We start from the raw sequence: 27,321 nt of genomic DNA, 5'->3' as shown, positions 1-27,321 counted from the left end.
TTTCTTTCGCTAATCTACAAAATTGTATTCTTAACTTCAATTTCAAACAAATTGACGGTTTATCGATAATTCCTTGGTTATCTTTTGGGGTCTTTCCCATTAGAGCCGCCCCAGCTTAGTGGTCAGATAACCTATAGCCCCCCCCCCCAATCATGGTATTTATACCATAATGGGGGCTATAATGGGAAAGACCCATTTTTTGGATAGTATCACTGCGAAAAATCACTGAAGTTAACTCATCAGATGACATGCCCATGTGATTTCTCGTTGTTTGATTGCCTATCAGCCCTGAGTATTTTGACAGAAGGCTTAGCAGTTAGTTAGTGGAAAATTATTTCAACGCTTTGGAGCCATCATATTGCGGTAAGTTACAAATGCAATGCGCTTTGTGGTAAATTTGTATACGTTGATGAGGTGTTTAATGTGGGGGCTCACTGTTTCGTCTATTGGGCGGATCATGCTCTTATGTTACTTGGCCCAGGAAACTGGCTGGTATTGTCGACAAGTCGCCTTCCTTAGTCAGTCTATTTTCTTTGTTTTCAGAATGTAGTTATGAGTGAAGGAGACAATGACAGGCAGCCATCGGTAAGTTGACTTAAGTTTAGGATAAAAAATTATACTTTCCTTTCTGAAATCGAACCGCTATAAATAATCAGCTGCTTCGCTATCAGAGAGGGAGAATGTTGCTTTATTTCTCCTGTATATTTTTAAGAAAACTTAAGTACTTTTTATGTAAGTCCACTCTTGAGCAGTTTTTTCTGATCTCGAGACACTGATTCTCTTTTATCGATTCAATTTTCATGAGAGTTAGAATACTTCTGCTACTTCTTTGTACTTTACCATACTCTTAGCTAATAATAACTTTTATTCATGGCAGTTTTTTGATAACTATTAAAAAGCGTTTTTGGCTTTTGATTATGTTGAAGTTTTCCATCACCTTTTATTATCGTCACTTCCAACTTTGCTATAATCCACTGAAGTATCTTTTTGACAGATGAATGAGTTGGACAAGAATTTCAATTATTGAGTTCTTGGGGTCCGCAGGGATATGAATATGGAAAATGAGTTTAATGTAATGATCGATATCATTAGGCCTTGCGGGAAGTAAGTATTAAGGTTGCAGTCTTCTATACTTTTTTGTAGTTTTTTTCACAGGTTTCATCGATGTTATAGCATACATTTTTGACTACTTCAATCTTTTTTATCAACGAGCGCAGCCAGTTTTATTTCAACTTGGCTAAATTTGTCTTACTTTTCGCCTAGCTTCTGCTGCAAACGGCATTTCATGAAAGCATCTCGTTCATGATTGTTGAAATGGATACATAATAGCAAAGCATTAAATCCCATTTCTTTGAGACCATTCTCCAAAAATGAAAAGCCAGTCCATGTTGGTTCAGCATAAAATTTATCATTAGAGGTGATGAAAGCAAAAGTCTCTTTTTACTGCAGCTACCACCACTAAACCAGCGCGCGGTCCTAAAGAGTAAGTGATTCTAATTGCACCTGCAATTTTATCAATTTTTACACTTACAGCTTACTGAAATGAAGATTGTTTCTTTTTTGGCAGAATACGGCACTGAGAAGGTACAAAAAGAAAAGGAGGGTGTTATGTATCAATGAACAGAACAGTGAGCCCACACAATTAAAAATCGAAGCGCGGTTTTTCAATTGACAGCAAAAAATGCATTTTTCTTAACAGCAATATAATAGCCGCGTCAGAGCATTGAATTAATACTACAATCTGGAAGACTGATACTGGTGCTGCAACCTCAGATAGATAGATAGAACCTCGACAGCCTCTGAGACAGATACTCGCGCTGCAGGAGTGCAAAAACGATCTCCCTGCCAGTGTGTCTTTGAGTCCGAGGATGTTTTGTATATTCTTGTGATTTCTGTTGCTGTTGGCAATGTAGAGCATTTTGTAGACGGCCATGTGCCGACCATCAAAGAGAAGACGAGAGGAATAAATTAACATTTTTGAATTTCCTAAGTGGTTACTGATAGTTTACATTTTATTTGCCGAATAGTTTTTGGTAGTCATCCTTCTTTTGGGATTGACGGAACAAAAAAAATTCATCTGAAATAGAGTTCTATGGAATCTTGAGCTCAATGCTCATTTGCTTAATGCCAACTCGAGCGTTTTCTTCAGTGATTGTATTGTTGTAAAAGTTTTCGCTGTCTAGCAACTGAATGGATAGCTAATTTTCAACATTATAGGGGAGAGCATTCTTTATGGTCATAAATTTATCTACATTCTGTGCAGCATGTGTGCTCGCTTGTTTACAAATTCTTCCAAACCAGGACTATCGATAGTTCTATTTTTTGTTCCAAATTTTGCAGAGAGCTCAAATCGTCAAAAAATTTGCATTTTGTCAGCTTGAAACCGTAGTGTTTCAGTGGAATAGCAGTGACTCTGTTTGAGTACCGTTTTTTGATGCTGACTAGATGACGTGACCTTAGTCTTCAGTTAACGCGCGGAGTATCTTGGCACGTTTCCGTCCTCTTAGTTGGAGCCTTGTCGGCGTCTCGGGTGATCCTATCCTGTATCGTGACTTCATATCCGAAGGTTTCGACAGCAGGAAGGGACGCGGCTGATATCGTTTTGTTTTCTATGGCTCCCTAATGATAAATCCACCCTCAGAGTTTGCCGATGAATAGAACTGGCGCGCGATTTTGGTGACTGCTAAGTTTTGTGGCAATGTAATGTTTTCGCAAATTTTCTAAGTTTGTGAAGAGAATTCGGAAAAGTTACACTGCCACTAGGAATGAATCGTGCAATTTTTCAATGCAAATGCTAATCCCAAAACACGGTAACCGTCTACAATATCAGCATGAGATCCTCTGAAGTTACCTTAAAGCAATTGACATTTTGGTGCATTCTCTAGGCTTCTAAAATGCTCACCATGATCGCATAAATCCTTGCAGAATTTTCAGTAGGTTCCCCAACCGACCTGCTACAGTACGTTCAAGTTGTGCATGAGATCATTGGGAGTATGGCGACACCGTAGCTATGGCAATAAGATCTCGCCATGTGTTGCCTTTTTGGGACTGCAAACAAATGCTGGTTACGAACAGGTGGGATGGGGTTGTTTTCATTTAGAGCCACGCAGCGTAAATCAGGACAAATTAAAAAAAAATTATAGCCAATTGTCGATTGAAGCAATTGAATGTATTTTTGTCGTGTATCGGTATTATATGAAAACGGGTGGTTGCTATACAAGGTAACCAAATTGACGGTTTATCAAAAATTCCTTTTTAATAGCCGCACAGCGATAGCTGGGGCTATTATTGGCCTTCTCTTGGTTTTTTTACAATTCAAAGAATTTGAATTGTATTGGGGCGCTGTCTTTTTTTTAAAGATCTGTTCACATATTTTCATGATTTTTGAAGTCAAATTGGAGTAGTGATTTTGGTCACGCCGAAACAGGAAGTGGAGCGAAAAAGCGAGTGGTTTTGCGGCGTGAAATTTTTTCGCTCCAAATTTAAAGTAGAGTGAGAAAACGGTGTTTGAACAAAAATTCGCTTTCTCGCTAGTGGTTTTTTGTTCACATGCGGCGATTTCACTTTGATTTTTACTGTTTTTTCGATTTTTTAGATCGGATTTTTTTCTAAATGGTTTTTCCAATCCATTCATAGTCCTTTCTAGGTCTAGTTTTCTGTTTAGTCAATGAAAATTCTTTGAATTGTACGTCAGGACTTGTCCTGCTATGTTTTTTTATTTCGTCGTCATGATTTTTGTTACGACCATATGACGTCACAGCTACTTTTTGTTCATTCGTTCATGCAATTTCAACTGAATTGCATGTGTGACGTCATTTTTCGCTGTTAGTGGAGCGAGTTTTTTGTTCATGCGCGTGATTAAATTTTTGGTCACACTTGACTTACCTCACTCTCAAAAATGACTTCCTCACTTTGAAATTGACTTTTATTTACTTTAATTCAAAGAGATAAGATCAAATGGGTGTGTGTCACTCTAAATGAAGGTTATTTGAGATCAGCTAAAAGAGGCACCAATAACTTACATATTTTTAATCAAAATATAACATATCCGCCTTCAATGAAAAGACGAATTTTTTTGGTCTGTCTTTTTTACTGTTTTTTTAGACTGCCGATCTACGAGTCTATTGCGGCAATTTTCTGGAAATCTGCCAGCTATGTTTTGGGTAGTATCACTGCGAAAACAATTTTGCGAAAACTCACTGAAGTTAGCTCAACAGATGACATGCCCAGGTGATTCTCCGTGTTTGATTGCCTATCAGCCCTTAGTATTTTGACAAAACGCTGAACAATTAGTCAGTGTAAACTTATTTCAACTCAGGAGATTGATCCCAGGCACCAAGGACTATTGTTTTTGATAGTTTTGTAAGTATAACAAATGATTTTTGAAGACATAGGGCTGGGAGAAGCCAGGACCGGCAAATTTTCACCCAGTGTTGGGTAGCGGTATTTTTAAATTTGGCGCATTGAAAAAGTTAACTAAGAAATGACTTTGCGTTCAGTTATTGATCTGCAGTAGAACACAAAACTCGGAGCGTATTACAGAGCTCTTTCACTTGAGATACAATGCTTGAAATGTGTCTTGAAAACAAAGATTTAGTTTAAAATCAGAGTATCATTTCTTTGCGCACCTCATATTCAGTCGGCTCTTATTCATCTGCTTTAACCAGAGATCTCATTACTCTAATCCGAGGCTGCTGTCTTGCAATCCGCCTGCTATATTTTGTTTTTGATACTACATACTGTTTCTAGATGGCAGGTTTTAAAATGGTTGAGGAAAATCTTGGTTCTATTTTTGTCACTTGGATGTTGTTGTTGTGAGTTTTAAATTTTACTCAGTTACCTCTTTTGTCATTCTGCCAAAAAATGGTCTTTAGAGTTGTCAGCTGGTTAATTACAGACAAATGGGCAAAAAATGTTGAACAAAAATGAAAATTTAATGTTTTTAAGTTTCTGTCGTCTAGGTTTAAATTTATCGATGTTAAACTTCGTTGATGTTTTTTAGCGGCATGGATTAAGTTCCTTCTGGTTCATAAAACTCGAAATATCCATCTATTTTTTTTTTCAAGTTTTTGAGTAGAGGAGAAATTGGACAAGAAACAGAGTGCTCCGCATTATTAGAAAATTTTATTGCGAATCTGAAAAGCCGTGATGTTGCACTAGGCATTTTTAGACCAGGGAAGTGTGAAAAATTGAATCTAAATTTATTTCATTTCGGATGGAAAGTTTCATCGATCGGACGTCCAATGGTTTGAGGAACTTAGCAAGTTTTTACAAAGTCTATGCAATTTAATTCAACTTGCGATTTTTAATTAGCGTAAAGGTAGCCTTGGTCAAAGATGCAATAACCGAAAATCTAATCTTGAAAGCAATTTGTCGTTGTAAAAATTTTGAATTTTAATTTAATGGCTCCGACTGTTTTCTCAGCGAGGAATGTTGCAACATTCTACAATGGGCAGACTAATGGGAGTCCTGCTTTAAAATTACTAAAAGAAACAGTACATAGTTCACAGGGTTTTCTGGTGACTTAGATGTAACCTGAACAAAAAAAAATGATCAGCTCTTGTATTTGATTCGCCACTAGATGTATAGCAGCGCCTGAAGTTGCCTCTATCGAAATGATCTAAATGAAGATGAATCCAATTTTAGGAGGTGGAGTCTGGGATGTATAGGAAGTTGGCTGAAGAGTATTCCAAATTGAAGGCGCATTACCAAGTGTTGAAGAAACTACTGGTTGAGACCAGAGCGGAAAAGGACTCTCTTCTTGGAATGGTGAAAACCAAAGATCAAGATATCAGAAAATTAACACAGGAACAGGTAGGTGAATGATTAATTGCTCTCAAACGAAGTTATATTAGTTCTGTCGGTCTTTTTTATGCAATTTTTTGCTTAAACCGTTTTTCCGTCTGACGCTTTAGACTTTGTGTTTTTTAGGCGAGCATTAAGTGCTCTTAGAGCCTTTCAGCTCTGTTTCAGCCCAAACTGTTTTTGAGACTTATAGTTATGGTGTGAAGGGCGGTTCTTAATGGTTGAAGACCCCTCCCTCACTGTTGACCCCCCACTATTTCCCCTCTGGGCGCTCTGGTCCCCACCCCACTGTTGCCCCCATCAGCCCTCGGTGCACCACTCACCCCGTTTCTAGCTACTAACGAACAAACGCTCGCTAAAAACACGCATTTTTTTTCAAGCTTTTTGAATATTTTTGACATTTTTTGATTTTTATCAGCCCTAGATGTCAAGGAAGCTCCTCTAGATTTTAATAATAGGTTACTGCATAGTTTCTAGTGGTAATGGAATGGTTTTAACATCATGAATTTTAGCATTTTTTTGACAAAACGTGCAATTTTAATTTTTTTGACATTTATTTTTCATTATTCACGTCTTTCCAGGCGCACGGGCCAGAAAACCTCCCTAAGGTTTTGATAATAACTTACTGAAATTTTTTATATGTCATGGAATAGTTTTCAAATTCATGATATCACAAATTTTTGCAATTTTTTGGTGAAACTTGCATTTTTTCGTTTTTTGAAAATGTTTGTCGTTTTGTAGGTTTTTTCAGCCTCAAGAGCCAAGGAACCTCTTCTAGGTGTTAAAAATAGGTTGTTGTATAATTTCTAGATGTAATCGAATGTAATGCAAGATTTTAACATCACGAATTTTGTATTTTTTGGACAATTTTTGCCGTTTTTTTGACATCTATTGTAATTTTTCAGGTTTTTTGAGCCTCAAGTCTTAGACAACCTCCGATAGGGTTTGATAATTATTCACTGGAATGTTTTTGTTGGTCATGGATTAATTTTCAGCTTTTCAAATTGTGGAAATTTTAGCAATTTTTTTTAATAAAACTTGCATTTTTTAAAAATTTTTTCAACTTTTTTTGTCACTTTTTAGGTTTCTCCAGCCTCAAGAGCCACGGAATCTAATCTAGGGTTTGATAATATGCTACTGCATAGTTTATAAATGTAATCGAATGTTTTTCAAGATTTTAATATCACGAATTTAAGCAATTTTTTAAAATATTTGCAATTTTTTCAGGCACCAGGGGCCCTGGGACCTCCAAGGTTTGATAAAAAAGCTGCTGCATAGTTTCTAGAGTTAATAGAATGGTGATCAATAATTGTTATGACTCCAGTTTTCGTAGTTTTTGGATAAAATTTTGTTTTTCAAATTTGTGGAAAATTTACATGTTCCAATTGTGTGGGTCGTTATGAGCCAGTGAAACTATTTCAGATTTGAAACATGGATACTGGATAGTTTCTTGAGACAAGGAAATGGTTCTTAAGATATTAATATCTTGAATTTGAAGGAGATTTTGTTAAAATTAGCAGTTGTTTCCAAAATTGGTCAATATTTTTGTCATTATCTGAGTTTAACGACCAATACTGGTCAACTAATTTTTTTCCGTCTTTGAGATGGGTTACTCGACAGAACGTCCGAGACAAAAAACCTTTTTGAATTTTTTCCCTGATGTTGAAAATTTTTTTTAAATCTTGCCTTTTTCAGTTTTATGTATATGATTTATTTACTAACAAGGCTAGAAAACTAGAAGTTGCGGAGTCGAATCCCATCATGAAAAATATTCCTATCTCTTTCTCTCTTTGTCGGTTAGGGTTTTTTCTTTCTTTCTTGTTCACGTTTTATCTCTCTCACTCTATCTCTATCTTTTTGTTGATGCCGCACTTCAGCTGCTCTTCTGTGGTGTGATATCATCTATTACCCTCATTAATGCTGAATTATAGTAGAAATGTTTTTACTAACTTAACTATCACTTTTTGGGAAAGCATTCTTTTTTATACGTTTTTTTTCGCTTGACTCTTTTTCCGTCTGACCCATTGCACTTTTCGTCCTCAGAAATGGGACAAAGAGGTAGCGCCAAGTGGGCTTTAAGTTTGCCACCTTAAAATTGCTTCGTGGTCAAGATGTAGAACAGCTCTGGGCATATGAAAACAAAAATCAGCTTGCAAACAGACTTCAACGAGTTCTTTATATCTAGAGAGGAAAGTGTTATTGCATCGATTCCCACTGCGATGGGTCCTGAAATTCTGAAAACTGAATTTAACTTAATGAATTCGTTCACAGAGTTGTCGATAAGTCAGTTTAGAGAATTGATTTCGGCGTCGTAAAACAGTACATCTCCACCGGACATCTTTCCGACACATCTTGTAAAGTCATTTCCAGATTATTATTTTCTCGACCTCCTGAAACCTCTTAATCTTTCGCTTAAGGCGGGATGTTTCACCCAGTCCTTTAAAATGGCCATTGTTAAGCTCCACTTGAAGAAAGCAAAATCTAACAATGAAGATTTTTCAAATTATCGACCTATTTCAAAGCTCAGTTGCATTTCAAAACTATTAGAACGGGCAGCTTTTATGCAAATGAGTGAACACCTTGAAAAGAATAAACTCTTTAGTAAATACCAAAGTGCCTACAGGAAGTTTTTTCTACTGAAACAGCCCTCGTTAAGGTGACAAATGATTTGCTCCTCAATTTAGATAGGACAAAAAGCATATTTTATATTGGATCTGATCTATCCGCTGCCTTTGACACTCTCAATCATGAGTTACTTCTTTCTATTCTTGAAACAAGTTTTGGTTTCAAAGATAGAAGGCTTAACTTTTTAAATAGTTATCTGAGTAGTAGATCTCAAAAAGTGTTGATTGGATGCCAAAAACTATGAAACGGGTGTTCCTCAAGGATCTGTTCTAGGTCATGTTTTTATGCTATCTTTTTCCTCTGGAACTTCTGTTTGAACGTCTTGATGTCAATTATCATATTTCTGCCGATGACACAGAATCTATTTTGTTTACCATGCTTCGATCAATCAGGGGACTTTTGATTTGATACTTAGGACTCTGCAAAAGTTGTTAAGTGGTGCTATGCTGCGATTAAACTTGAAAAAAACAGTACATGTTTATTGGTAGAAAGAATTGTTTAAATAGCGATATTGAACTTCCAATAGACGCCAATTTTTCTAACAATGTTACCTTGTTGGGCTTCAACTTAGATTCCAGATTTTCATATACGAAACAAGTTAGTTATGTGTATTGTAGATGTTATTATTTCCTGCGAAAAATTTATTCCATCAGAGATACAGTCGAAAGTCGTTGATCGAGTTAGTTCGTGTAATGATTCTCTCGCGACTAGATTAGTGCAACTCACTTTACTGTGGACTACCTGTGTATATTATACAGAAATTACACTGTATGATAACTCAGCATGTCGTCTCATTTTTAGGCGATCACCTGGTTTACCAACAGCAAATTATATCAAAGAGCTTCATTGGCTACCCATGAAACAACGTGTCCTCTACAAAATTGTACTTTTTGGTCACGTTTAGTTCACCATCCGTGGGAAATTCCGATGTATCTTGGCGCATTAGTTTTCCGAAGTGATAAGGTGACTAGATGCCAATACGCTTACAATTTGAAGGTTCCTAATGTCACAACTGCATATGGGCGAAGATCATTCAGTTTTGCTGTTCCTTTCGAATGGAATAAATTGCCTTTTGAAACGAAACTAATACCCCATGAGTTTGATTATCGTAAAAAACTGAAAACTTCTCTATTTAATATTTGATTTTGAGAGCACTTTTGATTTTGTAAATGGTGCGTAAACATATAATAATAAGTAAAGAGCCTTTCAGCTCAATAGCCTACAAGTATGTGATTCACAGACTGTTTTGGAGACTTATACTTATGGTGTGAAGGGTGGCTTTTAAAAATTGATGCCCTACCCCCTCCCCCCGCTGCGCTCACCTCAGGCGTCTTGAATTTAGCTAAAGCCAGCCTCACTTAACTGGCGAGATACAGACGAAGCCAAACGCTCGACGGTTGTTTGAGAACAATTCACCCGACGTTAGTCGGTTATGCTTAAGAGTTTTGAGATATAGAAGAATATGATCGCGATTTTGTATTTTCGGGATCGGGATTAAATTAGATTTTTTTTAATCCGTTGGAATTTTGCTTTCGTTATACAAGAAGATTGACATGAACCCTCCTGCGTATCACTAATTCAGCTTATCTGTGTTATTAAATTTTAATCTGGTTTTAAACAACCTGCTCCAAATTTAAGATTAAAGACTTCAAGAAATTCGGGATAGAAAAGTTGAGTGGGGATGAATATATTGAAAAAATAGGGAACGTTATGTGACTTTCTTGTTTCTTATAAAAATTAGAATTGCCAATTTTAATGCTTCCTTGGTTGTAATTAGGTCATGAATATTGACGAGCTAATAATATTACAGGAGAGTTTGCAGTTTGTGAACGGACAGTTGAACAAGAGGGTCGAAGTTCTCCAGTCGAATTTGAGCGAAGCACAGAAAAACGACAAGAAGAAAAGAGGAAATGTGGCTAGTGTGGGTGTAGGTGTCGAGGAAAAGATGTCAGTTTTGGAATCAGAGTTGATGTTGAAAATAAAGGAAAACGAAGAGCTACATTTTACAATCGAAACCCTTCAGTCCGAACACAGGAAACTAGTGTCTGAGTTGACGGAGAAAGTGAAAAATTATCAGAGCAAAAGTATTTTGCAATTGACAACAGATGCCACTGAGAACCTGGAAAACAAATTGGTCATTGAAGACCTCAAAAAGAGCAATGAGAAGTTAATTGTGGAGATTGAGGAGCTTAAAGAAAAGAAGAATTGCGCCGATAGTGAGGTTAAAGTACGCTCTGTGTCTGTAGAAACAACAGAATATTATCCGAAACAAATAAACGGCTTTCTTTCTGCTGCAACTGATCACTTTGAAACTGCCAGCATTGAGAGTTCAAGATTCAGCGATGCAGCTTCAGTATCGGCAATTGGAGCAGCTAGTCGGTCATCAAAACATGTAGGGGAGAAGAGAGCGGAAGACGTGTATGTGAGTTTGGGGGTCATTTCTGATCAGTTTTTGTCAGGCTTGTCCACATGGCATAGCTACGAAGCTGATCGAATGACAGCTTACGGAGAGATAGATCCAACTGACAATGATGTTGCCAAGTAAGCATGCATTCTGGGTCTTGCATCATTTTACTGGTAGGTTTTCGTAAAGTATTAGGAAAGTTACACGCTTTTTGCTAAAACAAATCATGTCAACAATATAACCAAAAACCACAAGCTTTTTCGTACCATCATAAACCGTGGAACAGTTGATCATGAGTTTAAGTTGTGATGTGTAAATCGACTGTTTTCAAAGGATAAATTGCGAAATTTTAAGTTAATTTTTTTTCGCGTCTTAGGACTCTTGAGAATGCATGTACACTTGTGTTTTAGTTCACACGCCTCTCTTTCTACAACCATAAAAGAGTCAGTGGCAAACTTTCGCCAGTTTGCATTGGCAATGTCCACATCAGATAGCGAGAAGACCACGAGCGAAGCCTCCGACAGCAACGGGAGACTGTCCTTCTCACTTTTCCTCATGCCTTTCCTTCTTTACCTATCAGGGGCTGTGCGACTATCGAATGAAACGAGAAGTTATTACGAGATAACAGAGAGCCAGCGACCACATGTCACAGAAGAGCTCCGTTCTAAGAATGGACAGGTTGCTGCGCACCACACTGAATTGTCAAAGTGTTTTAAACAGTTGCACGATGTTCTGTCGCTCTTCCCTAATTCTGAACAGGCAGACACATCAGGGGGAGCGGCGGCGACTTTCATGCAACAACTCAAAAATGCGCTGGTCGCTCTTAGAAACGAGCTGAAAGCCATGTCTAAAAGTTAGTTTAAACGAAAACCTTTAAAGGAAAATTTTTTTAAGTTTAAAAAGTGTAACTCATTTGAGTGTTTTCTTGAAATAAATAACATGCTTAGTCGATTTGTCAGTTCTATTGATATATAATTTCTAGTGCATTTTCTGGTATAAAATGTTCGAAACTATTAGTTATAGCTGCAAGCTGAGCGTAGCTATATGGCAGTAATCTTGTTAATTGCTCTCGAACGAAGTTAAGCAATTATTGTAAACGTTTTTTATGCAAAATTTCCGCTTGAACGTTTTACGCTCTTGAATTTTTTGCGTGATCTAAATATCTTTCTTAATTTAAATTTTAAACCCGCTGAACTCAATTGGCGGCAGTTTACCACTAATTAGTGTTTCCCCCCCTGTTTGACAATGTTTCCCCCCTTTGACAGCTCGTTTGTCTAAGACTTCTCGAACCTTCGAAAAACCCTCACAAATAATTGTCGCTCTAAGTTCAGATATGATGTGATCAAATCAGTAAGAGATTAAGAGCAATCGCTTATGTTTTGTAATCGCTCGCGAACGAAGTTTGAAGCATTTTTTGAATTTTTCGTGGTCTCGCGCACTATCAAAAATTGAATTTTAATTTCAAGTTGGTTTTAAAAATCTTCCTAATTTTGATAGTACTTGTCTATACAAAATTATACAAAGATTAGATTAGCTATTTTTTTTTACCTGATTGTCGTGTGAAATGGATTTTCTATTTTAGCTTCTCGCATTGGTCAAAATTTTTCGCGTTCGTAAAAAATCACCTACACCTCTGAATTAAATCTCGCCGCCTGTCCCTAAAGAGCAATTCGTCCGACGTTTGCCGGTTTATGTTTTTACTACTGGAAGAGGTGTATTTGTTTTCTTGGTAATATTTTAACCAGAAGCACTGTTCCGGTGGCGTTTTGAGCTACAAGGGAAGTATTTTTTCTTGTGCTACGTTCAATGAATGACTTTTTGAAATTCTTTCGTAAACTAAAATTACGCTTTGATTGAATGGTGACAGTTAAGTGTGTTGCCATTTTTTAAAATCTTGCTTTCCGTGGTGTTTTCCTTAAACGTGTCTTGAGTTTGTACATATACTGAACACGTTAACTAAATTTCTAATTAATTTCAATTGTTGTTTCATTTTAGTCATTGTTTCATCCTTCAATTTAACTTGAATTTTTCAATTGACATGATTAATTGCTCCCAAACGAAGTTTGTAGATATTACATTTGTGCTACTGTCTTTTTTACAACTCTAAGGCAATTGTTGGTATTCTACAGGTAATTTCGAAATGAAGTAATTTTGTTTTTAAGTTAGCTTTTGACCTGTTTTTGATCAATGAATCCTGTTTTAGAACGTTGACTTCTGATTGCCCACATAACAGTAGCTTTCGTACTATTTTTTTTAATAATTAGGAACGGGTAATTCTCAAGGCCAAAAGGTCAGTTTAAGCAGTTTTCTTCCCATAACAGTCCCTTCTCCCATCCAAACTATATCTTCACCCACTCACCTCCCCACGTCACCCCCACCTCACCTCTCCCTATTACTCGTGTACTCACCCATCTCTCACATACTACCCCTCCCACTTAGCTACCTACCCTCTCCCCAAAGCTAGCTACCCGTTGACTAACTACCCTCAAGCTTCCATTTCCACCTACCTAGCCTTGCCTGCCACCAAACCCTTGAACTAAAAATTGAATAATCAGGTTTTTCACAAAACTTTTAATTTTTTTTATTAGTCAGTTCTGTTATTTCTTTATTTTGATGTTTCTACTTTAGTTAAACCGATAATGAGAAGTCTTCTCATTTTTCAGTTAACCTTTGGTTTTTATCAATAATTTGTTTTTTCAATCTGCGAACTGACTTTTTTAGTAATCAGTGTATATGTTAACGGCCTCTGATTTAAGCAGAAGTAGCGGTCGAGTTTTTCAAGTGTTTTCCTTTGATCATTTTGTACATATACTAAACACAAACTTTTTTCAAATCGTTTGTTAATTCCAGTCGGGGTTTCATTTAAGTCAATTGTTTGATCCTTCATTTTTACATAAATTTCTCCGTTGACAATTAAATGCTCTCACACAAAGTTTGTAGCATTTTTTAGTGCTTCGGTCTTTTTACGACTTGAAGAGGAGGAGTGTTGGTTTTCTGCAGGTGTTTTTTGACTTGTTTTGTCTTGTTTTTGAAGAATGAATTATGTTTTAGGACTTAGGACGTTGACTTTTGATTTCGAACATCAAACTTTGACAGTAGCTTTTTACTAATACATAGTCATTAGGAGTTGCTGGTAATCCCTAACATCATGTAACATTTTGCGACTCTTGAGTAGTTTCCAGTTTTCTACCGGCTGTTCTGACCCGGTAGAATCTGACCCGTTTGACTTTTCGTCCTCAAAAACAGGGCCAACAGGTAAGGCTGGAAAAGTGTTGTTCTCTTGGAGCCTTATGGCTCACTGGTCTCGAATTATTCAATTCGCCACTTAAAGACCCTCCCAGCCTTGACCCACTTCCTCCTCCACTGAATGTCAATGCTCACCCCATTCCTCCCGTTAAGCTAAATCTAGCCTCACAGAGCCACCAAATGATTGCCAGCCGTTTGAGAGCGATTCGCCCGACGTTAGTCAGTTCTTTGATTTTTTGTCAGCCCCAGTATTTGATTCTCATTTTATTTAGTTTATTATGGCTGCGAAGCTGTAAGCTGAGCGCAGCTATATTGCGGTGCTCTTGGTTTTTTACAATTCAAAGAATTTGAATTGTATTGGGGCGCTGTCTTTTTTTTTAAGATCTGTTCACACATTTTCATGATTTTTGAAGTCAAATTGGAGTAGTGATTTTGGTCACGCCGACACAGGAAATGGAGCGAAAAAGCGAGTGGTTTTGCGGCGTGAAATTTTTTCGCTCTAATTTTAAAGTAGAGTGAGAATACGGTGTTTGAACAAAAATTCGCTTTATCGGTAGTGGTTTTTTGTTCACATGCGGCAATTTCAATTTGATTTTTACTGGTTTTTTTTTATTTTTTGGATCGGTTTTTTTTCTAAATGGTTTTTCCAATCCATTCATAGTCCGTTCTAGGTCTAGTTTTCTGTTTGGTCAATGAAAATTCTTTGAATTGTACGTCAGGACTTGTCCTGCTATGTTTTTTTGTTTCGTCGTCTGACGCTCTTTTTTCGTTTTACATTTGTTCACACAGTAAAGCTGAAAAAGTCAAATTTTCTGAAGGACTTCTTCCTCTCACTAACGGCTTTTGCGCGCGTGACGTCATTTCTCACTCGCTTTAGCAAAAGTTTTTTGGTTATTTGCGTGATTAGATTTTGATCATACGTGACTTACCTCTTTCAATAAAATGGCTTTTGCACTTAAGTTTAATTTGAATTTGTTTAAGGTCAAAGGAACTCATATGTGCAGTAAAAGTCCCTAATAAGAGGCTTCTGTGGAATGAATTTTAACAAGCTTTATTAATTTATCGCTGAATGTTTTTTAGCCTAGTTTTTGAGCGGCGTCGATTTTTTCAATTTAGATATGTATCTGCTTCTATCTCTATTATATGGCACGCAGGTCTATTCTTTCGCAGCTATTCCGGCAATCTGCCGGCTATGTTTTAGTTTAACAGCAAAGCCTTGTCTTGAACCACTTGATATCTGCTGTATGGTTGATCCCATTTAGAGAGCAGTCGCACGGTTAATCACAGCAAAAAGTTTTTTGTCTTTTTCCATTACGCCATCCTCGCTAAAAATTAAACGATAATGCTTTGGTGACAAGCCACTAGGTACTTTTCTCTCAGCACAGCCTTCAAGGACATCTTAGGGATTTCTCTTACTGCAAAATTTGGCTTCACTGTCAGTGACGCGAATATCAAACTAGGCAATGTCCTAAGTGCTGCAAACTCCCCTGATGAAAAGATCTCTTAAGTGCCGAGCTGTTTTCTGCATGCTCACGAATTCCAAGATCTTTCTGCGCATACGGCCACGGAAGACATAGTCTCCCAATCTAGGAATTATTATATGTGAGTAATTAGTCGACCCTTTTTACAGGTGAGGGCATGCTGAACGTCAAATTGTACCACGCACGCGTCCTACTTTAAAGGAAGATTGTTGAGCGTAAATCCATACCGCTGTGATATTTCTGGATTCTTCCTTTGATGGACAAGTTCTTCCTCTCAGAAATTATGGCTATTAACCATCACGAAGTGCCATTCTTGAAGTGTCCGCTCGTTCTTTTTCTGATTCAAATACCTGTTCTTTTACGTGGTCGAATAATTGATGTTTTTTCAGCCTCTGACTCTTTGGAACAGAGTTAAGTTTAATGCTATAAACGTTCACTTTAAGCGCCTCTATATTGAACTCTATTCTGTTGAGGTTTAGTGCTATTATCAACCTTGAAGTGGTTTTTAGTCTTATTAAATTGCTCAACACCTTTGTGTCGGGTAGATATCCTGAGACCACCATTTTTGCTGATAAACTCAATTAGTTGAATTCAAGGTATCTGTTCCCGAGACCAAAATTTGTTTCTAATTGAAAGCTCTCGCGGCGTCAGCAACTGGCCAGAGCCACGTTTTCACTCAGCTTGAACTGACTTAGTGAAAACAGAAGGCTTCGTTCGTAAGGACAATATTGCGATGCCTGACTGTTTTGATCCCCTTAATCCGTTCCGGAGGCTGTTTGGTCTAACTTTTTGTAAGTTTTTGTTTTTCTAGAGAGCTTCTCCGGACCCGCCTGGGATTTTGAATTCGTTTTATTGATAATTCAATTGGGTTTTGGCCTTAAGAGGCTTAGATGTTCAATAAATTTATTTCATAAAGGCAATTTTAACATTATTTTTATTTTGTACGATTTTTCACAGCTATGAATAGTCAACACTGTCTTATTTTGACAGGAAGATGACTAATTGAATTACTGAACGTTTAAAGTTTAATAGGGAAAGATTGTTTAATTGGGCTCAAACGAAGTTTGTAGCAATTATATTAGTCCTGTCGGTCTTTTTTTTTATGCGATTTTTCGCTTGACCGATTTTTAATTGCTCTTGAACGCAGTTCATAGCAATTATTGTAAACGTGTGTGTCTTTTTTATGCAAATTTTTCGCTTGACAGTTTTGCGCTTTTCTTCTAGAACATTCTTTGACTTCTCAAGTGACTTTTTCACGCTTTCGTTCTTCATTTTTGAGTGATCTCTATTGCTCTGAAGTAAAGCTAATATAAATTCGGTTGCAGAATAAGTGTGGTATGTGATCTGTAGCGCAGTGGTTAGTAGTTGTGGCTGTGGATCGGGAGGGAAGGGGTTCGAATCCCGGCGGGGGAAAAATTTTTTGCACCCATAATTTGATCCAGGCTACAGCCCCTGAATTAAATTGCCTCGCCTGTCGTTCAAGAGCAATTCTTCCGACATTTGTCGGTTCATGTTTCATCTGACGCTTTTGACTTTTTGTCCTCAAAAACGGTATAAACAGGTAGCGCCCAGTGGGCATTACGTGCTCTTAGAGCCTTTCAGCTCTGTTTCAGCTGAAACTGTTTTGGAGACTCAAACTTATACTTATGGTGTGAAGGGCGCGGTTCTTAGAAGCTGAAGACACCCCCACTGTTGACTCCCCCCTATTGCCCCTCCACCGAGCTGTTGCCCCCACCCCAGTGTTCCCCCCATCAGCCCCGGGCGCACCATCCCCCTCCCGTGGCTAGCTACTGACGAACAACCGCTTGCTAAATACGCAAATCTGTACTGTTTTGCAATTTTTTTTCAAGCTTTTTGAAAATTTTTGACATTTTTTAATTTTTATCAGCCCTAGGTGTCAAGGAACATCCTTTAGGTTTTAAAAATAGGTTACTGCGTAGTTTCTAGTGGTAATGAAATGGTTTCAACATTTTACCATCACGAATTTTAGCTTTTTTTTGACAAAACGTGCAATTTTATTCATTTTTTTGACATTTTTTTCCTTATTCAGGTCTTTCCAGACCCAGGGACCAGAAAACATCCTATGGGGTTTGATAATAATTTACTGAGAAATTTTTTTTGGTGATGGAATAGTTTTTCATTTTTTAAATGTCACATGTTTTAGCAATTTTTATAAAACTTGCTTTTTTTCAATTTTTTTTTGAATTTTTTTGTCGTTTTTTAGATTTTTTGAGACTTAAGAGGTTTGAAAATCGGTTTCGGAATATTTTTTAGATTAAATAGAGTGTCTTGCAATATTTAAACATCAAGAATTTTAGCATCTGTTTTGCTAACCATTTTTTCCAATTTTTTAACATTTATAGTCATTATTCAGATATTTTGAGCTTCAAGGGTCAAAAAAGCCTCTGTTAGGGTTTGATAATAGATTATTGAAAATTTTTGTTGGTCATGGATTAATTTTCAACTTTTCAATATCAAGTTTTAGCCATTTTTTTTAAACTTGCAGTTTTTTTGAAGTTTTTTGAAATTTTTTGTCATTTTAAGTTTCTCTAGCCTCAAGGGCCACGGAACTCCCTCTAGGGTTTGATATTATGTTACTGCATAGTTTATAGATGTGATGGAATGTTCTTCAAGATTTCAATATCACGAATTTAATTAAATTTTGAAAAATGTTTGCAATTTTTTCATGGTTTTGAATTTTTTCCGGCAACAGAGGCCCTGGGACATCCTCCAGGGTTTGATAATAAGCTGGTGCATAGTTTTTAGAGTTAATGGGATTGTGATGAACATTTTTATGACTCCAGTTTTAGTAATTTTGTAAAACTAGTTTTAAAGAGGGCTTGAAACAGGGGTACTGGATAGTCTCTTGAGACAATGAAATGGTTCTTAAGATATTAATGTCCTGAATTTTAGTAAGATTTGTTAAAATTTGCAATTTTCGATTTTTTGAATATTTTTTGTCCTTTTCTGAGTTTAACGACCATTACTGGCCAACGAAAACTTTTCAAGTCTCGGAGATGGGTTACTTGATAGGGTTACTCGAGACAAAAAATGGTTCTGATTTTTTTATTGCGGAGTTCAAAACTTTTTGTTTAATTTTGCCTTTTTCAATTCTTTTCTATATGATTTATTTATTAACAGTGTTAGAAAACTAGAAGTTGCAGTGTCGAATCCAATCATGGAAGATATTCTTGTCTTCTTCTCTCTCTTTTGGTTGGGGTTCCTTTCCTTCTCTTTCTCTTTCACGTTTTTTCTCTCTCTCTCTCACTCTCTCTCTCTCTCTCTATCTCTCTCTCTCTCTCTCTCTCTCTCTCTCTCTCTCTCTCTTTTTGTTGATTCCGCACTTCAGCTGCTGTTATGTGGCGTAATGTCACCATCTCTGATCCTCATTATCAGTGAGTTATAGTTGAAATGTTTTCTATCTTAAATGATCAAACAGGCACTTTTAGGAAACCATTGTTAATTGCTCTCAAAAGCAATTTGTTGCAAATATATTAATCCTGTTTGAATTTTTTGCAATTTTTCGCTTGGCCGATTTTTCGTCTGACTCATTTGACTTTCGTATTCAGAAACGGGATAAAGAGGTATCGCCCTGAGGACACTAAACCGTGGCTAGCTGTTGACGAAGCCAACCGCTCGCTGGTCGTTTGAGAGCAATTCGCCCGACGTTAGTCGGTTATGTTTTTGTACTTTAATTTTTAAAAACATATTTTGAAGATGCGTTTGTTTTCTTACAAAGTGTTCCAAAAATTCTAGTATTTGGCTCCTTTTTTTCTTAGAAATGTATAAATGATGAGTTTTTGCTGTGTTCGTTAGTTTTTTGTTATTGCCCTTTTGAGTTCTAAAACTTCCTGATTTAAGACTTTCTTGATTTAAAAAATGTTTGCTACTGCTTTCATTTATTACATTGCTTTGAATTACTTAAGATATTTATGACTGATATGTTCGATTGAAGGTGCTGATACTTTCCTGAAAAATTTTTTGGTCAGAGTTGAAATAAATCGTTTATGCTTTTTATTTGTTGCGCCTATTTTGGTTTTTCCCTGATTTGAAGGGGATTGAATTCATTTTTATCAAGCATATCTCCAACAATAGAAACAATTATTTTTTAATCTGCTGTTTCAACTGTTTTCAACATTACCAGATATGATTCTTATAGTGAAATATTGTACAGTTTCAGGATTTCAGTTATTCTAATTCACGGGGAATAAAGATTAAAATCGGTATAACGGTGACAGTCTTATTCTCAGCAGACTAATATTTTGCACCTTTTTTGTGCAACGAATTTGTTTTGCTGTGCCCAATTGTGCCAATTTCCATTAATCTCAAATAAGCAGAGTGAATATCGAGAAACGCAATCAAAAGTGGAAACGCGATGAACCCATAAAACCTAGCTTGCGATGCCCGTTCTTTGAACTTGTTTTACATAGTCTTAGTTACTATGTCTAGTGCTTATTGCGAATGATGCCAATCTCTGTACCTGTTATCGAGAAAGATGAGTATGCCTACGAAACGAAATCAGAAATCCGCGCAGTTTTGTCCTTGTAAAAGAATCCTCACATTAGGACAAGGGTGAAAATTTTTATCAAATAATTTAGTTAATTTTGGCGGTGAGGCAAAGAATAACTGTCTCAAGACAGATGAGAGTTTTTTCGGCTTCATGACGTTTCTGTTTTTCAGAATGGAAACAGCGCTTCGAAACGCTGCCGGAATTCTTCTAGCTATAATTTTTGTTTCCTTGTCTGGAGTTGATGTTTTATAGCTGCGAAGCTGTAAGCTGAGCGGAGCTATATTGCGGTGCTCATGGCTTTTTTACAATTCAAAGAATTTGAATTGTATTGGGGCGCTGTCTTTTTTTTAAAGATCTGTTCACATATTTTCATGATTTTTGAAGTCAAATTGGAGTAGTGATTTTGGTCACGCGAAACAGGAAATGGAGCGAAAAAGCGAGTGGTTTTGCGGCGTGAAATTTTTTCGCTCTAATTTTAAAGTAGATTGAGAAAACGGTGTTTGAACAAAAATTCTCTTTCTCGCTGGTGGTTGTTTTTACATTCGGCAATTTCACTTTGGTTTTTACTGTTTTTTTTTTCGATCGGATTTTTTTCTAAATGGTTTTCCCAATCCATTCGTAGTTCATTCTAGGCCTAGATTTGTGTTAGACTCAATTCTAGGCCTAGATTTTTGTCAGACTCAAATTGACATTTCTCACTTGTGGTCTTTTGTTCTCACTAGCGGCATTTTGACATTGATTTTCTGTTTTTTTTTTGTTTTTTTGATCTGATTTTTTTAAAAAATGGTTTTCCCAATTCACTCATAGTCCTGCTATGTTTTGTTTCGTCGTCTGACGCTCTTTTTTCGTTTTAAATTAGTTCACACCTCAAAGCTGAAAGGTCAAATTTTCTGAATGACTTCTTCCTCTCAATAACTGATTTTGCGCGCGTGACGTCATTTCTCACTCTCTCTAGCAAAAGTTTTTTTGCCTGATTAGATTTTGATCATAAGTGACTTACCTCACTCAATAAAATGACTTTTGCACTTTAAAATTTAAGTTTATTTTGAATTAGTGTAAGGTCAAAGGAACTTCTATGTGTAATAAGGGTCCCTGTTGAAAAAGCTTCTGCGCAATGAATTTTTACAAGCTTTATTAATTAACAAGCTTTATTATTTTTTACATAGCTTTTTGAGCGTCGATAATTTTTTCAACTTATATCTGTATCTGTTTCTATCTCTATCATACGGCACGCAAGTCTATTCTTTCGCAGCTATTCCGGCAATCTGCCGGCTATGATTGTTTTACACGGCGCAAACTTCAAAAGAGCAATTTTGTTGATCTTTTCTTGCGACTCTTTTACTGCTCTGTAGTTGCTTTTACGTGCGTGTCGCCATTTACTAATCTTATTGGCAGTGAGTATTAAGTTCAATTGTGTGATAAGTTTTTTCGATCTTGAATGATTGAACGGCACTCTTAAATGAATTTTTAATGCTAAATTAAATTTAGTTAAGGTTACACTAAACCGTCTCAATATCAGGGAAGGGCTCATATATAATTAAGACTGTTAGTAATACAACATGGCGACCAAAATAAAATAGGCCATGTAAAAGTGGATTTTCATATTAATTATGTGATGCATCAGCAACTGTTACTCATTTCTGGATCTGTTTCTACCTAGGTACTATAGCACGCAACTCAATTTTGCAGCTGTTTCAGCATTCTGTCGGCTATGTTTACTTCATATAAACCCTTGAGCAGAATGTTATGGATCATCTTGCTATATTTTTTAGACCTGAATCACAAAATTAGAATAGAGCATCAGATAGAAGAGGTCGAGGGAAAAGTGCGCATCGCCAACGAGTGTCTGTTTTCGGCAACTCATTCACTGTCACGCTGTACAGCGAAGCTGGTAGACTTCATTAGTGAAAACGACTCCTTCTTCATTAATCGGATAATTGCCTCAGAAACCTTAAGTGCTACAAATAGTATCAGCTTTGTGTCAACTGCCCCGGCTGCAACGCAATCCTTGTCAAGTGGCGAGCAGTCGAACCCTCTCAACCCCGCCTTACCATCGTCGATTGGACTTGTTGCGAAGCAAAGACAAGTGACTCCAAACGTACAGACCATCGAACAGATCAGAAAGCAATTGGCCTTAAAGCAATCCGAGTTGAACTTGCTTTGGTATCAGCTGAAAGAATTGGGTTCTGGCCGCGATACAGGAACTGAAAGAGAGAAACAAGATGAGAAGATGGGAGAGGCACAGATTTCAGATGATATGGATATGACGTGTAGTGAAGGAAAGGAGCTTTTCTACAAGGATGAGGCACAGTTGCTGTACAACAGGCTGTCACTCAGTGAGTCAATGGCTTCCCAAGTTGCCGAAGAACGGGCCAAATTGAAGGTAATTAATTTCATGGAGAAGTGATTTTGCATAATGCTTATAGCAATATATGCTCAAGCGATGTATTGTTATATGTGCTGTGAGATTCGTGGTTGCTTGAATAATCTTGGTGGCAAGAAAAAAATGTTATGATAATCAGAATGAGAGCGAAACGTTAATCAGATACTTTATTTAATTTGCTTTATGTGAGTATAGACAGTTTTTATTTTAAAAGAGCCTTCAGACGAAGGTATACCATACCCTCTACAGCGTTCATTAATAACCAGTTGCTCTCAAAAATGGGTGGGATAAGGTGCTTCAGTAATTTTAAATTGTTTTAGCGGGTAAGAGAGGGGTGTCGATTGTAACTTGTGTTTCAATGGGTAGGCCGCTGCAACTTCTTTTCTGGGGTGCTTCAAATAAAAATATTTTTTAACGGTTGGTACACAAAACAGACGAACTTTTTACAATGGATACAGAAAATAAAATAGTACACCTTTTACGTAAATAAACATACAAATGACAACCACATCAAACAAGAGTAACTATTAGGTCCAACTGACCTGTTTTCAAGTGCCGCTCGCTGAGAATATGTTATATTTATAAGGTGACCAATGTGGATAAAAAATAGCGATTTTAAGAATTAGTTAGGTGAGAATGATTAACTAATTAGTAGCCGCGATAGCTTGGCTATTATTGGCCTTCTCTTGGTTTTTTTATTTTGTCGTCAAGATTTTTACAACCATACGACGTCACATCCACTTCAAATCTGCTGTTTGTTCATTCGTTCATGGTGACGCCATTTCTCAATCTCAGTGGAGCGAGTTTTGTTAGTTGAGCATTCTATTCGCGTAATAGATTTTTTGTTTTAGTGAAGCGGTCTTTTCGCGTATAAGTTTTTGGCCACACATGACTTACCTCACTCTCAAAAATGAATTCCTGACTTTGAAGTTGACTTTTGACTTTAATTAAGAGATAAGGTCTAGTGAATGTGTGTCTAAATGAAGGTTATTTGAGAGCAGCTAATAGAGGCAGCAAAATTTTTTTACAGATTCTCAATCAAAATATAACATCTCATACCTTAATGAAAAGAGTAGTTTGGTATATCTTTTTAACTGTTTTTAGACTGCAGATCTACGAAGTTGTCAGCTATCTTCATTAATTATCTTAAAAGGTCCATTGCCGGTTTACGTGTCTCGTGCTCGTTGAGACTTTTTCTTAGCTCGTCTACAAACTTGGTTTCGACATTTAAAACTGCATTTAAAAGTTTTCTATTTCTATTATTCAAACAATTTTTCATACTCGATCGATTGCTAGTTAAAATATTTTTCAGATCTACCATTTGGAACATTTTCATTTTCTTTGCAGTTGAGCAAATTTAGCAGTGTTCTCTTTTATCCAATCGTTCGTTATCTCTAGTGCTTATTAATGATTATTGGACAAATCTTGGTTCCTGCTTTCCATTACAATCGATGTGTCAGCATATAAAATCAGGTCTGTCCTTGTGCTGATTTGATGTCGTTAATATAGAGAAGAAATAGTATCCGTCCAAGAACAGAGCCTTGAGGCACCCCTGATTCTACTGCTTGCGACAATGGCTTTTTGGTTCCAATTTCTTTGTATTGTATTGGTTTTTGAGATACGATTTAATTAAATTCTTCGCTTCCTTGTGAAAACTATAACGATAACATTTTTGTAACAAAATTTTAAGATCGACGGTGTCAAATGCTTTTCTTAAATCCGACCGGTTTGTTACCGGAAGGCTAATGTAACAAATGATGTTATTAGAGCGTCGAATTGATCATTACATTGATCCAAATTGATTTCGGCGTGCACTTGTCATTTGATCTTTAGTAGTAAAGTTTTAGCATCTGAGTTCAGTCGATTAAAAGCCATGAAGATTTCCAGGACGAAAACGTCAAAGCGTTCAGACAAAACATTGCTTAAAAACTTCACAAAAATAATTTTTGCAAACTTAACAATAATTACCAATTAATAAAAGCTGTGAAACGATTATGCATTTATCCAATTATGAATCTCATCCTGGTTTTTCTACTACACATTTTTACGTTGTCGATAGGGCTTTCTAATGTGAGATTCGAATTGTACAGGTATTGCTCACACCTGACAGCGAAAGCAGGAAGCAGGAAATCTTACTTTAATATAGCAATAAATCATAGCTCTACCATAACTCTATATTAGCGAACTTACATGATTTTTGTCGAAGCGTCATTTTGCCAAAAACATTTTTTTTCCGAAAAACTATAGAAAACTGGTTTTTATATTTTGCCTAACTGTTATAAACTTGATTAGTACTGCCTGCGAGATGAAAAAATCTTTTAATTGTTTGCTAAAACTTGTCCTAATTTTCTCATTTGTTTTCTCGATGAATCGAGACAATATGGACTTTCATTGCGCTTTGCCTATAATATTTTTGGAGCAATCACGATAGTAGTCAACTGTGTTCTTACCATTTTTTTTAAAAGTCCTTTCCTTTTTCGTTTCCGCAAAACGATTGTTTATTGACGGCTATGGTATTAAAGTTAGTCGGATGCTTTCATTTTTGTCTGACCGTTTGGTCACGCTTTCAAAGCTCAAAACAGCATTTTACGAACGTTCAGAACCTCAGTTTATGTTATTGAGGTCATTTTCTTGCTCTTCTTTGCGTGAGTCTTCTGGTCGATTATGTGAAGATTTTTGAACACACATGACTTACCTCTTTAAAGCTTGATTAATACTCACTTTGTGAATTTAATGTAATCAGGCAAATTGATGATCAATTTACTGCATCTCAGTGAAGCCGTAGAGCTATTTAAAAATTTGTCTAGTATATACAAATTTTGTTAAGCGTTTTTTGCGCGACATCTGATATTCACCGGTATCATTATGCTGTATATAGAAAACATCTATCGCACCATGCAACCTTTGATCACTAGGCTGGTTCTTTTATTTGTGTCCGGAGTGTTTCATCATGAGAGCAGTAGTAACAATTTTGCGGTTTTTAAGTTTTGAATAGCTTCTGTTGTTTGCCTGAGCTTTGTTTTGATATTAAAATTGTTAATCGAAATTTTTAAGACTTTTGGTAAATGAGCACGGGATTATTAGACAAAGTGATATGATGTGCTGTAGGAGAGACTGATTCTGAAGCAGCAGGAGTTGGACTCTACTAGAGAGTCCTACCAGCAACAACTGTCAGCTATGAGTGATCACGTGTGCGAACTGAATGAGCAGATAGGCATCTACAGAGAACTGCAGCTGGCAGCCAAACAATCCCAAATGTCCACAACCGATGCCTCCAACGGGGCTGCCTCCAACTTCATTAACCCTGCTCAGGTCCAGTTCAACCCTGGAACTGGTAACAGCAATAGTGGCACCGGAGCATCAGGAGGAGGCAACGGGTCGTCCAAGAAAAGTAGTAGCTTTTTGAACCACAACAATGGTGGCTCTCCTGGGCCTGTTGGGGCGGGTAGCAGTGTGGGTTCTGTGGATTCGGTCTCTACTGGTACTAGCAATTCGCTGGCAGCTATTGGCTCCAACACATTGAAGTCTGCTGGTGCTAATTTGAGAAACATTTTCAGATAGAGCCAGACCAGGTTCTTTTTGAGATTGAAGTAGGTTTACATTGCTTTATTTCTATCAATGTCAATATATGATTTTATTATATTTGTTATAATCTAATGATGAGATACAAACATTTCACTATTTCTTCCTTGCCTTCATTCGCCACGTGGATGTAAGCCATAATTTAATTCCCCAAATTGATTTTTGAATTCCTATTTTCTATTCAGATGAGCATACACGACTTCTGATGTCTTTTCAGTATTGAATTTCGTATTTCTCAGCTCGTTTGATGTGAATAAAGGAGAATGACTAAGCTCATGTTCAAATATAGTTCTGGGAAGCCTGAGGCAATTTGAGCTCAGAACCGAGGGCGCTTGCGCGAATTGCCGAAGTATACCCAGAATTATTTTCTAATTAATTGCTCTTGAACGTAGTTCATAGCCATTAATGTAAACGTGTGTGTCTTTTTTTTAATGCAAAATTTTCGCTTGACAGTTTTGACTTTTCGAGTGACTTTTACGCCCTTGACTTTTTGCATTTCGCGTGATCTAAAATTCCCTCTCAATCACAATTTCACGCAGCTGAACTCAATTGGCGGCAATTTAATACTAAAAGTCAAATGAAAAGTGCGCCGAAACTGGTGTCATTTTTTACTTTAAATCTTAATAGTGGTATATGTTAACCTCTAATGTGGTTATTTGAAGCCCACTATAGAACTTCTTAGTCCCATTTAGGCTCCCTCCCCCCCCCCCCCCCCCCGACTGAAGCAGGCTGCAATTGATTAGAGCTCCCACTAGTCGTTCAAGAGCAATTCTTCCGACGTTTAGTCGGTTATGTTTTATTTAGTCCAAAATTTTGTTGCTTTAGGTATCACGTTACGGTAGTTTGTTTATTAATAGCCACGCTCATCTTAGCCAGCTTTTATTGTGGGCTTATTTTTTATAATTCAAAGAATTTGATTTGTATTGGGTATTTTTTTTGAAGTCAAATTGGAGGGATGATTATGGTCACTTCGAAACAGTAAATGGAGCGAAAAAGAGTGGTTTTGTGGCGTTATTGTTTGTCTATTTTATAAGCAGAGTAAGAAAACTCGTTTTTTTGTGATTTTGTGAAAAAAATGTGTTTTTTGTTCACGTGTGGCAATTTGACTTTTTTTTACTAATTTTTTGAAAAACTTTTTTGACCGGGTTTTTTCCTAAATGCTCTTCGGAATCAGTTCGTATTAGTTTTTAGATTACATTTTTTTGTTTAGTCAATGAAATTTCTTTTAATTTTGATTCGCGTTGATTTATTTAGTTCACAATCCTTTTTCGCATTTTGCGTGAAA

The 27,321-nt window shown here is 36.7% G+C and overlaps 1 protein-coding gene across 1 annotated transcript; it reads left to right on the top strand.

Annotated features, from left to right (window-relative positions):
• The first annotated feature begins 546 nt into the window (after positions 1-546).
• LOC142358631 (protein phosphatase 1 regulatory subunit 21-like) lies at positions 547-26,209 on the top strand. Its single transcript, XM_075410089.1, has 6 exons — positions 547-585; positions 5,647-5,814; positions 10,241-10,971; positions 11,245-11,687; positions 21,844-22,454; positions 25,563-26,209. Exons 1-6 carry the CDS (start codon positions 553-555, stop codon positions 26,013-26,015), a joined length of 2,439 nt encoding a protein of 812 aa, XP_075266204.1. The 5' UTR covers positions 547-552; the 3' UTR covers positions 26,016-26,209.
• Positions 26,210-27,321: the final 1,112 nt, after the last annotated feature.

Source organism: Convolutriloba macropyga, chromosome 2 (assembly GCF_964194025.1).
Source record: "Convolutriloba macropyga chromosome 2, txConMacr16.3, whole genome shotgun sequence".
Classification (NCBI taxonomy): domain Eukaryota; kingdom Metazoa; phylum Xenacoelomorpha; order Acoela; family Convolutidae; genus Convolutriloba; species Convolutriloba macropyga.
This window is presented reverse-complemented; position numbering and strand designations above follow the sequence as displayed.

Coding starts and splice junctions, on each gene's coding strand:
- LOC142358631 (XM_075410089.1), top strand. CDS start 553: ATGAGTGAAGGAGACAATGACAGGCAGCCATCG. Junction 586..5,646: donor ACAATGACAGGCAGCCATCG/GTAAGTTGACTT, acceptor ATCCAATTTTAG/GAGGTGGAGTCTGGGATGTA. Junction 11,688..21,843: donor GCTGAAAGCCATGTCTAAAA/GTTAGTTTAAAC, acceptor TATATTTTTTAG/ACCTGAATCACAAAATTAGA.